The 12,500-nt window shown below is 54.8% G+C and overlaps 1 protein-coding gene across 2 annotated transcripts in view; it reads left to right on the plus strand.

The window, feature by feature from the left end:
• Positions 1-12,500, plus strand: part of AK8 (adenylate kinase 8) — a gene marked incomplete at its 5' end in the record, with an annotated part of 134,194 nt that overhangs the window by 2,607 nt on the left and 119,087 nt on the right. Inside the window, 3 exons of one of the 2 annotated variants that reach the window (XM_082656115.1) lie at positions 188-272; positions 6,867-6,916; positions 9,135-9,248. In XM_082656115.1, coding sequence (XP_082512241.1) covers positions 188-272; positions 6,867-6,916; positions 9,135-9,248 — 249 coding nt within the window. The remainder of the gene's footprint in view (positions 1-187; positions 273-6,866; positions 6,917-9,134; positions 9,249-12,500) is intronic. The other variant, XM_082656116.1, reaches the window with a different exon arrangement.

The following is a 12,500-nucleotide window of genomic DNA, read 5'->3' on the forward strand; positions in this document are numbered from 1 at the left end:
ACGGCCCCTCCCTCACACCTCTGCTCACAGGGACCCAAACAGATGCCAGCTAGGGTGGGGGGCAGGGGGGAGATCAGGCCCCGTAACTGGTGTCCACTGCAATACCAGGGTGCTGGGCCGCCTGAGCCTGGGGCCTTGGGTGCTCATGCAGGTGCTAACCACCTGGGTGTCTGCCCTGTGCCCACAGAACATGCTGGAGCAGCTCCTGATCCAGCAGCCCAAGGACCCCATCACATTCATGATTGAGCATTTGCAACGAGACAATGATTACGGTGAGCACTGGAGTGGGCCTCCTCCCCCCTCCCCCTCTGTCTCCCTCCCCTCCCCTTCCTGGGAACCTCTGGGCACCACTCTGTCCTCCCCATGTCTAAAGGGAGGTCAGAACAGGATGGGGAAAGGTTTTGCCAACTTGGGGAGGTGGTTAGTTGAAAAATGCCTTAATTTCTTTTGGAGCACAACTCATACAAATTCTCCTGCCAAGTGATTAAAATGAAAACCTCAGAATGGCCCGCAGAATTAATTATTAATGCCTTGGCACGCCCCAGCTGATGTCGCCTGTTGGGTTTAAGCGCTGTGATCACTCCACTTGTCAGGTGTAAATGTGGTTTCTGGTCTACCCAGACAGGCAACACTTGGGTTTTCCTGATGGTCTTGTTGTCGGCGCCCGTTAATGAGTTCCAGAGCTCCCTAAACCTGGCCCAAGCGAGCGCAGGCCGACCAGACCCAAGGCCGGAGCCCCTGACAGGGAGGTGGGAGAGGAGGCGCTTCGGCCCACGTGGAGGCTCGTTGCCGTCCTGTGTGAGCTGTCAGGGAGGCCAGTGTCTCGGAGCTGTGATGTGTCTTTCACTGGAGCGTTAGCCGCTTTGAAGGGGCTACCAGCACACCAGTGAAGTGAGGGCTTGGTGCAGTCGAGAGGGATGGAGGCCTGAGGTGCCCCGTGATGGGGTTCAGAGGCCTAAAATGAGAGGGGATGCTAAGTAGTTTAAAAAAGAAACGGGGAGAGAGGAGACTCCAAGCCTGCAGGTTGCCAGGGACACCTGGCCTCTTCCCCGTGGCCTGGGCAGGGTCAGGGCATCGGAGTGAGGGACCGTTTCAGAGGCCTAAGCAGGGCGGCTCAGTGTGCTGCGAGAGCCCCAGGAGTGCCATTTTCTGAGCCTCCAGGGAGGCGTATTCAAGAACGGGCGCTGAGTGTGAGCGCGTGTGCCCCAGGCGGAGACTGAGCTGGGGGGGTGACGGAGGTGGGGGCTGCAGTCTGCCCCGTGGAGAGTCTTCTAAGGGGCCTCCGTTCCCTGGTGCTCTGGTCAGGGCGGGAGGGAGACTCATGTGCTCTGTGGGGTGAGAAGCCCCCTTGCTTCCTGGTGGTCCCTGCTCCGGACCCCAGCTTGCCGCCCTGGCCTCACCAAGTGGCGTCCGTTGGCCGGAGGAAGACGTTTCTGCAGCCCCCTGCCCCCCGGCTGTTCGCGGGGCCCGGTGTTGCTAAGTTCTGTTACTTGAGGGCTGCTGGGAGCACTTCTGCCCGTGTTCCCCTCTCGTACTGCCCCCTCCCAATCAATACAGCAAAGCAAAGTCAAAAGAAGTAAAAGTTGAAGGCCAGGTAAAGGTAAAGTAACAGTGAAGTAAACTCAAAGTGAAGAGCGAAGCAGAAGCAGGGACGTGCAGGGAAGTGCAGGGAAGTGCAGGGAAGTGCAGTTCGGGGAGGCGTCCCTTCCCGCCATCCCCCCACCAGGGAGCCTCCAGCACATCTGTGCTCACATCTCCTAGTTAAGTGCGACGAAATGGCGAGAGATCATTGCTCTCTCTCGGCCTCAGTTTCCTCCTCTGTAAAATGGGCACGTCTGGTAACAGAGATGGAGGCGGCAAAGCTCCAGCCTCATCCATGGCAACTGGTCAGTGACACCGTGGGAAGGGATGACAAGGCCCTGATGCTGCCGCCGGGCTTCAGGTGGTGCCACGCAAGTGTCCACTTGTGAAAAAGCTTAATGAGGATTTTCTAAATGAAAGCCACACTTGATAATAATACAACCATTTGACCCTGAGTTGGGTTGTGGTGGCCCTTGCTACTTATGGTTTGAAAAATTCTGTTTAGGGGCGTGTGTGCCACGCTGTGTGTTCTACCACAGACCTGAAGGCTTCGTTAGTCTCCCTGCTAGAAATTCAAGAGCCCGAAATTTGAGGCACAGTCCATCTTTATGCTTTAATCTTGCTCCTCTGTGTGCAGAAATGATTTTCAGTGTCAAACTATCCACTTGACCAGAATTCTTAAGTTCAAATGTCATCTGATGCAGTGCAGTCGGCATCGGTGGGACCGTCCTCTCGGGCGCTGGCCTTGCAGCCACCTGTAAGAACCTGCTCCTCTGCCCTTTCCCACCTCCCTCCACCCTCCTCAGCACCCCTTTCCATTCTTGCCAGGGCCTCCTTTCCAAGGCTGCCCTCCACAGAGCCCTGCCTCCTTTCTCCATGTCACACCTGCTCTGTTGCTCTCCAGTAGGGGTGGAGAGTTCAGACCCTCCCCGTTCAGCTGGAGCTGGAGGGCCTCCTGGCTGTCCTCCCCCATGGCTGGAGTCCAGGCTTTTGGTCCAGGTGCTCTCTCAGGGAATCGAGTCACTGGATCCCAGTAACAACTGTTATGAGGGGTTGATTTGTTCCCAGAGCCCTCCATCCCCACTCCCAGGCCTTGGGCCGGCAGCTCTGAGGGGCGCTGGGACATCTTTGCCCCTTGGCTCAACCACTTAAATGAAGAGAGGGGCATCTCTGAGTTCCCCTTCCGTGCCCAGGCCTCCACCTGCAAGTGAAGAAAAATGTGGGAGAAAGAGGGGGGCCGGAGGAGGAGGGGAGAAGACCATGCTTCCGGAATTTCTCTAGGAGAGGGCGAAGGTGAAAAGAGTTTCACCCAACCCTCGTGGTTCTAGAAGAGCACAGGAGGCCTGGAGAGGTTCCCTGATGTCCAGCGAGCACTTCTGCAGCCCCGGGCTAGTGGGTTGGTCGGTCCTGCCTTCTCCCGGCCATGCAGTGGCCCGTGTTAACTGCAGCCGGGCGCTCAACCCTCTCCCTCCTGGATGTGGGCATCGGGTGCGTAGGGGTTCGCTGTGACGCACAGTGGCATGGCCAATGGCTAGTGTAGAGGGACAGAAGACTCTGGACTCTTGGCGGTGAGCGTGCATGTGAGGGAATGAGGGGAGCCGCCGGCACAGGGGCTGGCAGCCCCTTCGCTGCGAGAAAACCAGATTTAGTACAAAGTGAGCATTTACAGTAGCCCTGGGCAATATGAAAGAAGGCGATGGTGTGTATAATGGTATGTTTCGTTTTTTATCAAACGTTTGTCCAAGAAAGCTGTGTATTAGAGCTCCAATACCTAAGGGTTTTCTTGTGAATTTTAAATCATGCTCCTAGTTAAACCTCAAAAGGCTCTGTGGATGGAAAGGGTTTTTGATTTCCTTTGAAGTGGGTTGAAGAAGTTGATTACTCTTGGCAGTCAAGCAGCCTTTTATGACACTGTTTATAAATAATTACTCATGAGCAGGCCTGGAGTTTCAAGGTGTTAGATTTTAAGAAACTGAAATTAATCACATAAATGTGTGCAAGAAATTAGGTGGGGAGAAAGGCCGTGGATGTTCCCCTTTTAAAGCATTTTCATAGATGTGTACAATTTGGGTGCCGCTTACAGAGCCAGGAAGGGGAGGGCTTCCCCAGCAGCCATGGAGCCTCATAACTTTTGTCAAAATGAACGTGCAACCTGGGAGTCAGCTCGTTCCCAAAATGCTCTTGTCAAGGTGCAGCCAGCCCCTTCTGCCCGGTCCCTCAGGCCCTGGGCCTTGTTGCGTCTGGCCCAAGTTCTAGGGAGCTTCAGCGGAGGCCTGGGGTTAGAGCCCTGCAGAGGCAGCAGGGCGTCGGGCACCTGAGCCAGACCCCCATCCTCCCCCCGCCACCCCACCGCCCTGTCTTTCTCTGGCTTCGGCAAGCAGGCGTTCTCCCCGCGGTCCGAGCGAGCTCTTTGCGTCAGCGCACCAGTCCCCTCCGCCCTTGACCTCCCTCCCTGCTGCCCTGATCCTGCCCCTCCCCGCCAGCCTTCCGTGGCATCCCAGCTCCGATCTCCCCTGACCAAGTGTTTCCCAAGCCACCTGGTTTCCAGGCTCATCCCATAAGCAGTGTTTTCCACTTGCTGTGGCTTCTCCCCTCAGGTTGCAGGGCCCCGGCAGACCTTGCCCCAGGTTACAAGGCCAGAGCAGAGAATGGGCTGTGAAGCCCCGCCCTGGCTCCCACCCCCGCAGCCGAAAGTGCCTTGCCTGCCCTGGGCCTGTGCCCTGAGCTGCTCCACTCAGTGGAGCCCCGACTGTGGACACGGTCTGGGAGGTGCTGTCCCTGGCGGCCCTGCAGAGCCCGGCTCCCGGTGGCCGTGGCCGTGCGTGAGCGGCGTTCTGGACGCAGGCTGCAGTGTCAGGGGCCCAGCGTGTGCAGCAGTGTGTGCTGCTCTGCCTACACCCCTTGGTGGCCTCACGTGGGGCATTGTTCCTGGTGGGTGGCCCCGGGCCTGCCTCCCGCCTGGGCAGGATTCTCTGAGCCACGCTGGCCTTTGAATAAACCCCTCTCTACCCGACTCAGCCTCATCTGCTTCCTGCAGCTTGCAACCAAGGATGCCAGCTGGCAGAAGACGCCTTTGTGAGGAGGTAGTGATGGTGGAGACAAAGGTAACCAAACACTCAGTGGCCACAGAGGGCGGCAGCCGAGGAGGAGGCCACCAAGGTCCTGCTGCGTGTGTGGCTCCTCGCAACGCCGGCTGCAGGAAAGGAGGAGGAGAGTTGGTTGCTGCCCCCTGGGGACCCGTCAGCTGCTCAGCAGGGCTCAGAACTCACCAAGGCTGCAGCAGCCCCTTAATCAGGAGTGGGGTGAGAATCTCAGAAGAGGAAGCCAGTGGGGCTGGGGGGGTTGGGGTGAGGAGGACATTCCTGATGGGGAGGTGACGGGTGACAAGGTAGGGACATGGGAAGAACATCATCAGAAGAGCGAGGAAGTCCAAGGTCAAGGGAGAGGATTGCTCGGGGCTCCTGGGCGACCTTCAGGGTCCCCAGCTAGGCGAGGCTGTTAGGATGCCAGGACACATCCCAGCCTCCTGGTGAGGGTCAGGCCCCTCAACAAGGGTCCAAGGGGACTTAAAGGAACACAGAGCCCCTTGGCCAGAAGGACACTGGCAGCTGAGTCCGCCCTGCTGAGGAGGCCCGGAGGCTCCCTTGCCGAGCGTGACCTGGAGAGAAAGGGTATGTGCAGGGTTTGCTGAGCTGGAGCCTGGCCGTGCCTCCTGGCAGCAGGCCAGGTGCTGCCCAACCAGGGCCTTCCTGTCCCACACCGCTGATTCACATCGCCAGCCCCAGGAAAGGCTTTGGGCTTCCGAGAAGCAAGTTGCTTACATTTCACAGCAGTGGGGCCAGTGGACCAGATTTAGAAACATGGACAGCGACAGCGTTTGCTCTGAGGCCGCCAGCTGGAGGCACACAGACATCAGGCAGCAGCAGAAAGCTGTGACGTGTGTCTGACATCCTTCGTGGGCTTGAGGAGAGGCAGTTCCTCGCGGAGACGGGGCAGAGGCCGGCCCTGCCTCTCAGGTCTGGCCTAACGCGATCACCTCGCGGACCCGGTGCGGGCCTCAGGCCACCTTGCTTTCCTCGGCGGCATCCAGCCCAGTGCGAGCTTGGATGAGGCGCTCGATGGGTGTTTGTGGAGTGAATCAGTGAATTACCCTGAACTTGCCCTCTGCGTTTCCCCTGCAAATGAGAAGGTGCTGTGAACTGGGGCACAAGTCTGTTTAGACCCAAGCAGCCTGGCCAGGTGTAGGTCTGCTGATGATCGTGAACTCGGGGGCCAGACCCTCTAGTTCCTTCTCTGTGTCCACTCCCAAACTAGGAGGTCCTCCACCTGGATGAGGCTCCCTCTCGGAGGCCTGGCAGGAAGGGGACCCGTGAGTTGCTGTGCACACCTGTTCATCCTTCCCCGTGGGCTGGGGCCAGGCTGACAGGCAGAGGCAGAGGCCTGGTTCCCCAACCTGGGTGCTGCACCCCTCGCTTCCCACAGCTGGAGGAGGGATGACATCATCAAGGTGGCACTCAGGGAGGAACCAGCGTGGGTTCACCTGTCCAGACACCACACTACGTTTCCTTCATTTTGACCCAAGCACACGCCTTCCAGCACTTTTCTTAAGATGCTGGTTTTTTTTTTTTTTTTTTCTTTTCCAATGGCCAGTACCTACTTGCTAGTCTGGTAGTGTCTTCGGGAATTCTGCAGGGTCGGGAGCCTTCCAGACCCAGGAGTATCACACCGAAGCCAGTGGTTTCCATCCTCATAGAAATGCCCGTATTTGAAAACAAAGCCTTTTCTATCTGGGGTTTTATAAATCTGGCCCATACACTCCAGGCTTTTCCCCATTATTTCCCTCTGTAAAATGATGGGGAATACAATTTGCTAAATAAAAAGGCATAGATATTAAAAAAAAAAAAAACCACCTTTGAAGGTCGATTTACATAAAATACAGCTTTATTTGAGAGCGTGTCCCTGAGACAAAGTCCCTGTTTAAAATGCTTTATGGTGTTTGAAATCCCAATTTTTCTCGATATTTATTAGTTTGGCAAACAAGTTACCCTGTCCACATCCCCCTGGAGACAGAAAAATAAACCATCTCAGTGATCACTTACCTCTCTAAACACAGAGAGTATGTTCTGTGGTGGGAGCATCTCGGAGCCACTGGGTTACAAACGGCCGCGTCACTCCCAGAAAATGAAATCTGGGGAGGAAAGAAATACATACACCCAGAGCTCTGCAGACGCGGGAGGTTGCTTTGTCATGTTGAATGGTGACACTCAAATCTCTTTATTCCACAGTGCCGAAGATTGTAATATTAGGTCCACCCGCCTCGGGGAAAACAACTATAGTAAGTGTATCATATTAAGTGTGGTAATACGGGAGTATCTCATTTGTCCTGCAGAGATGGAATGAGACTGCACGTCTGCGAATTTTCAACATAACTGAGCTTTTCTTCATCTTTTCTCTCTCCTACTTCTTATCTTCTCATGACAAGAGGCAGTATGTGTTTGTAGTAGAAAACCTAGAAAATACAAAAAACAAAAGTAGACTTCCCCAACCATCCAGAGATAAGCATTCTTTGAATGTGTGGGATATTCCTTCCAGGGTTTTCTCATGGCTACATGGCCACCATCCTGGCAAACCCTTGGTTCCATCCTTAGGATACGTTTCTAGAAGGGGAAGCGCTGGGTCAAATGGCACACACATTGCAAAGACTTTTGGTGTGGAATCTTCAGATTCACTCGTAAAATTTTAATTATGAAATGTTTTAACCAGTCAGAAAAGCAGAGAAACTACACCAGAGGTACTCATGTATCCCACTCCTGGATTTTACAGGTACTTATCGTTTTGTCATATTTGCTTTGACGACTTCCTCTCCATTTCAAAGATAGTAGAACTTTAAGGATACGGCAAATACCTCACCCCACTTCCCTCACTCCTTTTTGTCTCTCCCTCCTTGGAGGCGACCCCTGTCGCGAAGCTGAAGCTTCATTCCATGTACGGTTTTAATCTTTCGGCTCCTTTTTTAAGTGCCAAAGCGTCTTCAGTTATACTCATCCGAGATGGAACTCTGGGTTTGCAAAAGCCTGGTTAGCGAGCATCAGGTAACGTAAGTTAACGATAAACAAGAAGGTCCCACCGTAGAGCACAGGGAACTATATTCAATATCCTGTGACAGCCTATGATGGAAAAGAATCTGAAAAAGGATATATATATATATCTGAGTCACTCTGCTATACACCAGAACCTAACACAACGTTGTAAATCAACTATATACTTTACTTAAAAAAATAAACATTAGCGAACTCTTCCTTGATCACTGTATCATCGCTGTCAGCTCTCCTCCTGGGCCCAGATGATGCGGCAGGTGGTTTCCCCCGACTAGCTGGCGCCTGGCTTTATTCTGAAAAGGAGTCAAGGTGTCTGGTCCTTACATAAAACCACGTGCATCTGCCCTGCTTTTGGAGTTAGGATAGCCAGCTCTTCTGTTTGTCTGTCACCTATCTGTCTGTCCATCCGTTCATCCATCCATCCGTCTATCTCTCTGCAGTTTTTCTGCCTCGTTCCTCAGGGTCAGGCTGTCAGCTTTCACTCCTGTCCGCAGTCCACCCTCCCGATCACCATTTCACTGTTAGAAACCAGGAGCTCCTGGACCTGGGGACCTGGCAGTCGCTGGCGCTAACTGGTGTTTCAGCTACAAGCCTTTGGGCGAATTCACTGTTTCCACCCCTGTCTGCTCTGTAGGGACACACAAATCTCATTTTACAATAAGATGATACCTAGTGAAAGCCTAACGGGCTCTTTCCTGATCTTGTCACTGACATTTCCCAGCACGAGGAACAGAAAGATGAGGGTTCCTACCTGCCCTGGGGGACCCCTAGGGCCTTCTTTTTCTTTTTGGCCGTGCCGTGAGGCTTGCGGGAGCTTAGTCCCCCGACCAGGGATTGAACCCCGGCCCCGGCAGTGAAAGCGCCGAGTCGTAACCACTGAACCGCCAGGGAATTCCCCCTCCGGGGCCTTTTGAATCATCCCACTACTGAAATGGTCATCAGTATAATCTTGGTGTTAAGAACATTTTGTTGCACGATTATACCTTCAAATGTGTTCTTCCCTGGTAGAGTATATATAGTGGCCATTGATGAACTAAACATTCACTTGGCGAGAATATGCCATCCCCCATTCTTTAAGAAAAAAGGAACATTGAGTATGGGTCGTGACCCCTATTAGGGCCTGTCCCCGTGTTTCCTGTTCCAAACCTTTCTTGAGTTAAGAACTCATGGTCCACAGAGCTTGAAGAGGCAGGCCCAGGGCAGTAAAGCATAGGTTTCCCAGGTCCATTTAGAGTCGGTGGCTGGTTGAAGAAGAACTGGCAGGCAAGCAGAATTCCACGGCTGGGAGGGGTTTGATGGGTTTGTCTCCCTTGATGGCCTCCTTCCAGCCAGAAATAATTACGCTTCCCTGTGACAGCCTTTTCTAGTAGCATATGGAAGGACCCGGGCATTGTAATGGTGTCCTCTTAATTATTCCTTTCACAAAAATGTTCTTTTCCTCTTTCCTTTCTTCAGGCAATGTGGCTTAGCAAACATCTGAATAGCAATCTGCTCAGCGTGGAGAACTTGATAGCAAAAGAATATTCCTCTCTGGCTGCAAGTGCCAGGACGCACTATCAGAAGTTCCAGGTAGGATGGGTCCTGGGGAACAGGACGGGGTGAGAGCTCCCAAGGCTCCCCCATCACCTACCCCACTCTTTCCATTTCCTGGTGGATTAAGTGAGAGGAAATACTGGGGTAAAATGAAATATAGGAAGGATGTGACAGCAGGAAGGAGAGAATTCTTCAGTAGGGCACACAGGTCCCGGTGGGCACGGAGGTGAGGGGTTTGTGGTGGGAAAGAATCAGCTGTGAGGATGCTGTTCTGTACCGATGGAGTGGCCCAGCCCTGCTCTTCTTAGGGTCAGCCCGATCAAGTGGGTGGGGGCAGGGCAGGGGTCTCCATCCCATAGGTGATGCGCCTGCTGGCCTGCACCAGGGCCTGCAGGCCTGAGCTGGCGGGGAGTTTAAAGGGCAGTGGTCCAGCTCTCCCCAGAGTGGAAAGACGCTGAGTGCTGCGGCTCAGGGGCACTTCTCTCCGCCCCTCAGGGTGGGCACCCTGTGGCATCCCAGGAGGATCAGGGGTCTGTTTCTAAAATCCCACCAACACTATATTTGAAAGACTTTTTTAAAAAATTTATTTTTGGCCGCGTTGGGTCTTTGTTGCTGCACACGGGCTTTCTCTAGTTGCGGCAAGCAGGGAGGGGCCACTCTTTGTTGTGGTGCGTGGGCTTCTCACTGTGGTGGCTTCTCTTGTTGCGGAGCACGGGCTCTAGGTGCGCGGGCTTCAGTAGTTGCAGCACGTGGACTCAGTAGTTGTGGCTCGTGGGCTCAAGAGTGCAGGCTCAGTAGTTGTGGCTCACAGGCTTAGTTGCTCTGCAGCATGTGGGATCTTCCCAGACCAGGGCTCAAACCCGTGTCCCCTGCATTGGCAGGCGGATTCTTAACCACTGCGCCACCAGGGAAGCCCAAAAGACATTTTTAAAGGGGAAATATAGGGCTTGATCATGTTGGTTCTCTTAAATGCAAATAGAAATTTCCAAATATCTTTGCAAAATCCCCTTTGGAGCATAAGCAGATGCTTCAGTCTGTTCAGGCTGCTGTCACAGAGACTGGGTGGCTTGGAAGCAGAATGTCCCTCACAATGCTGGAGGCTGGGAAGTCCAAGGCCATGGCGCCCGCAGGCTCAGCGTTGGCCGACCGCCGTCGTCTCACGGTAGCCTCACGTGGCGCGAGGGCAGGGAGCTCTCTGGAGCCTCTCCTTAGGGCGCCCAAAGGCCCCACCTCCCAATACCGTCACCTTGAGGATTTCAACACATGAACTGGCGGGGGCACAGGCGTTCAGCCCATAGCAGCGGGGCTGCTGCTTCGGGTGTCCTGTGCTGACACGCAGGCTTTCTCTTGTTTGTTAGGGGAGACAGCTGAGAAGAGTAGGCATCCTGGTGTCTGCTGAGCGCTAAGTGTGCGCAGGCCTCCCCCCCTCGCCTCACGATTTTCCTGCAAGGTGTGCTGGTACCTGGTGAGGCCGAGTAAGTGCCCAGGGCCAGGGCAGGGTTCGGGCCCCACCCGGGGCTGCCCCACCCGAGAACCCCGGCTCTCCCGCCCCGTCTCCGCAGAGGCCGCAGCCGAGAGCTGGTCCCCGCCCCTCTTGTGTTCATCCTCGTTCGTCAGGCCGGGTCTTGACCATGTGGCCGTGTGCTCACTGTTCCTCCAAGAACTCGGAAGGAAGCTTCCTGACCTCGTGGGCTGCCCATGAATGATGGCTGGTGGGACAAGTAGCAGAGACCGCCCGGGCTGCCCAGGGCAGAGAAGGGGGTCGGAAGGGGGGTGCAGTGACTCCTGGGCCCCGGATGGAGGGAGCACCCACCTCCCTGGCTCTGTGGCCGGAAACTGGGCAGCACCCTGGCCTCTGCCCCGTGCAGCTGCTTGTCTCTGTCTCCATTCTCCCTGTGGTTCTCCTTTCCTTTCGTCTTCTGCCTTCCACGGCCGCTCACGACCACCACCCTCGTCCAGGTTCCCGTGTCTTCGGTTCACACCACCCACAGAGGCAGCTGCAAGGCCAAATTTCCAGAAAAGGGATTTGTGTGGGCTAGCTGGTCAGGTGGCCCCAGGGCCAGGCCAGCTGGTGAGGGGTGTGCGCAGCAGGTGCATCAAGGCCATGGAGCACGGCCATGGCCAGGAGGGCCCGGCAGGGTGCGGGCAGTTCCTGGAGATGAGGGTGTCACTTAGGCAAACTCCCAACCTCAAGTTTGCCGATAGTAACAGTTTGAGGGAAGTGAAGGAAAACCTCCTTCAGCAAGGTCAGCGCCCACCCCCCGCCCCGCTACCCAAATGGTGAACCGGTTCGAACACCGCTTAACCCAGAGCACTTCCGGACCCCACATCACCTGGCCGGGACTCTCAGGGCAAGCAAGTGACGCCCCTGCACTGCCCTGCCGTCTTGCAGGAGTCAGAGCGTGTGGTCAGAGTTTGGGGGACACCAGCTTTTGGGGTGGGAATACAGTTCTAGAAAGAAAGTGGGTCTCTCATTTCCTGCAGAAGATAAGCTTTTCAGGGTGGGAGAGGCAGGCTCATTTCTAGGATAAAGATGCTTTTATTAGGGTTAGAAAATTCAACGGCGAGGAGGGCGTTTAAGGAAATTCCTCCTGGGTTTCATTACTCTAATTATCAGCATATTTCAGACTACATCCAAGTGCTTTCAAGGGTGTCTTGTTGGGGCTCTTTGGTTCGGAAGCCGGTGGAGGGAAGATGAAAGGCCGAGGCGTCAGGACTGATCAAGGAGGGACGTGCTCTGAGGAGTGGGGGCGGGTGCGTGGCCTTGCCGCAGACGCAGCCGCCCAGCGAGGCCACTCATTAAGTGTTGTCTTTAGAGCATCTGCTGACCTGGAGGCTTCATAGCTCTTTCTGCAAGCAGCAATAATACCTTCAAATACATAATTTTCTCCTGCTAATCTTGGCTCTGCCCTCCTATACAGAATTCTCTTATGTAGCGGGTGTTAACCAAGACGCTTCCATCTTCGGAACTTCCAAATGGTTTCTGAAACACTTCCTCATCGCCTCCTGTAGGCCCAGCACCGTCCTGCGTGCCGTGCCGTGGGAGACCCAGAGATGAGTTCCTTCTCCTCGCCCCTGGGAACTTCTAGCCAGTGGGGGAGACCGAGGGTACCCAACCGAGGATGCAGGGCCAGAAAGCCCTCATGCAGTCAGTCGGTGGCTCGCTTGACTAATTCATTTACTGAGTGTCCTCTGAGCACCTGCTAAGCCCTAGACGTGGCTCTGGGCGGGGAAGAGCGTACAGGTTCCATGGGGAAAGGACATTTCTTTGCAGCAGGAGTTGGATGG

This window comes from Grampus griseus, assembly GCF_964374135.1.
Source record: "Grampus griseus genome assembly, chromosome: 6".
NCBI classification, from domain to species: Eukaryota; Metazoa; Chordata; class Mammalia; order Artiodactyla; family Delphinidae; genus Grampus; species Grampus griseus.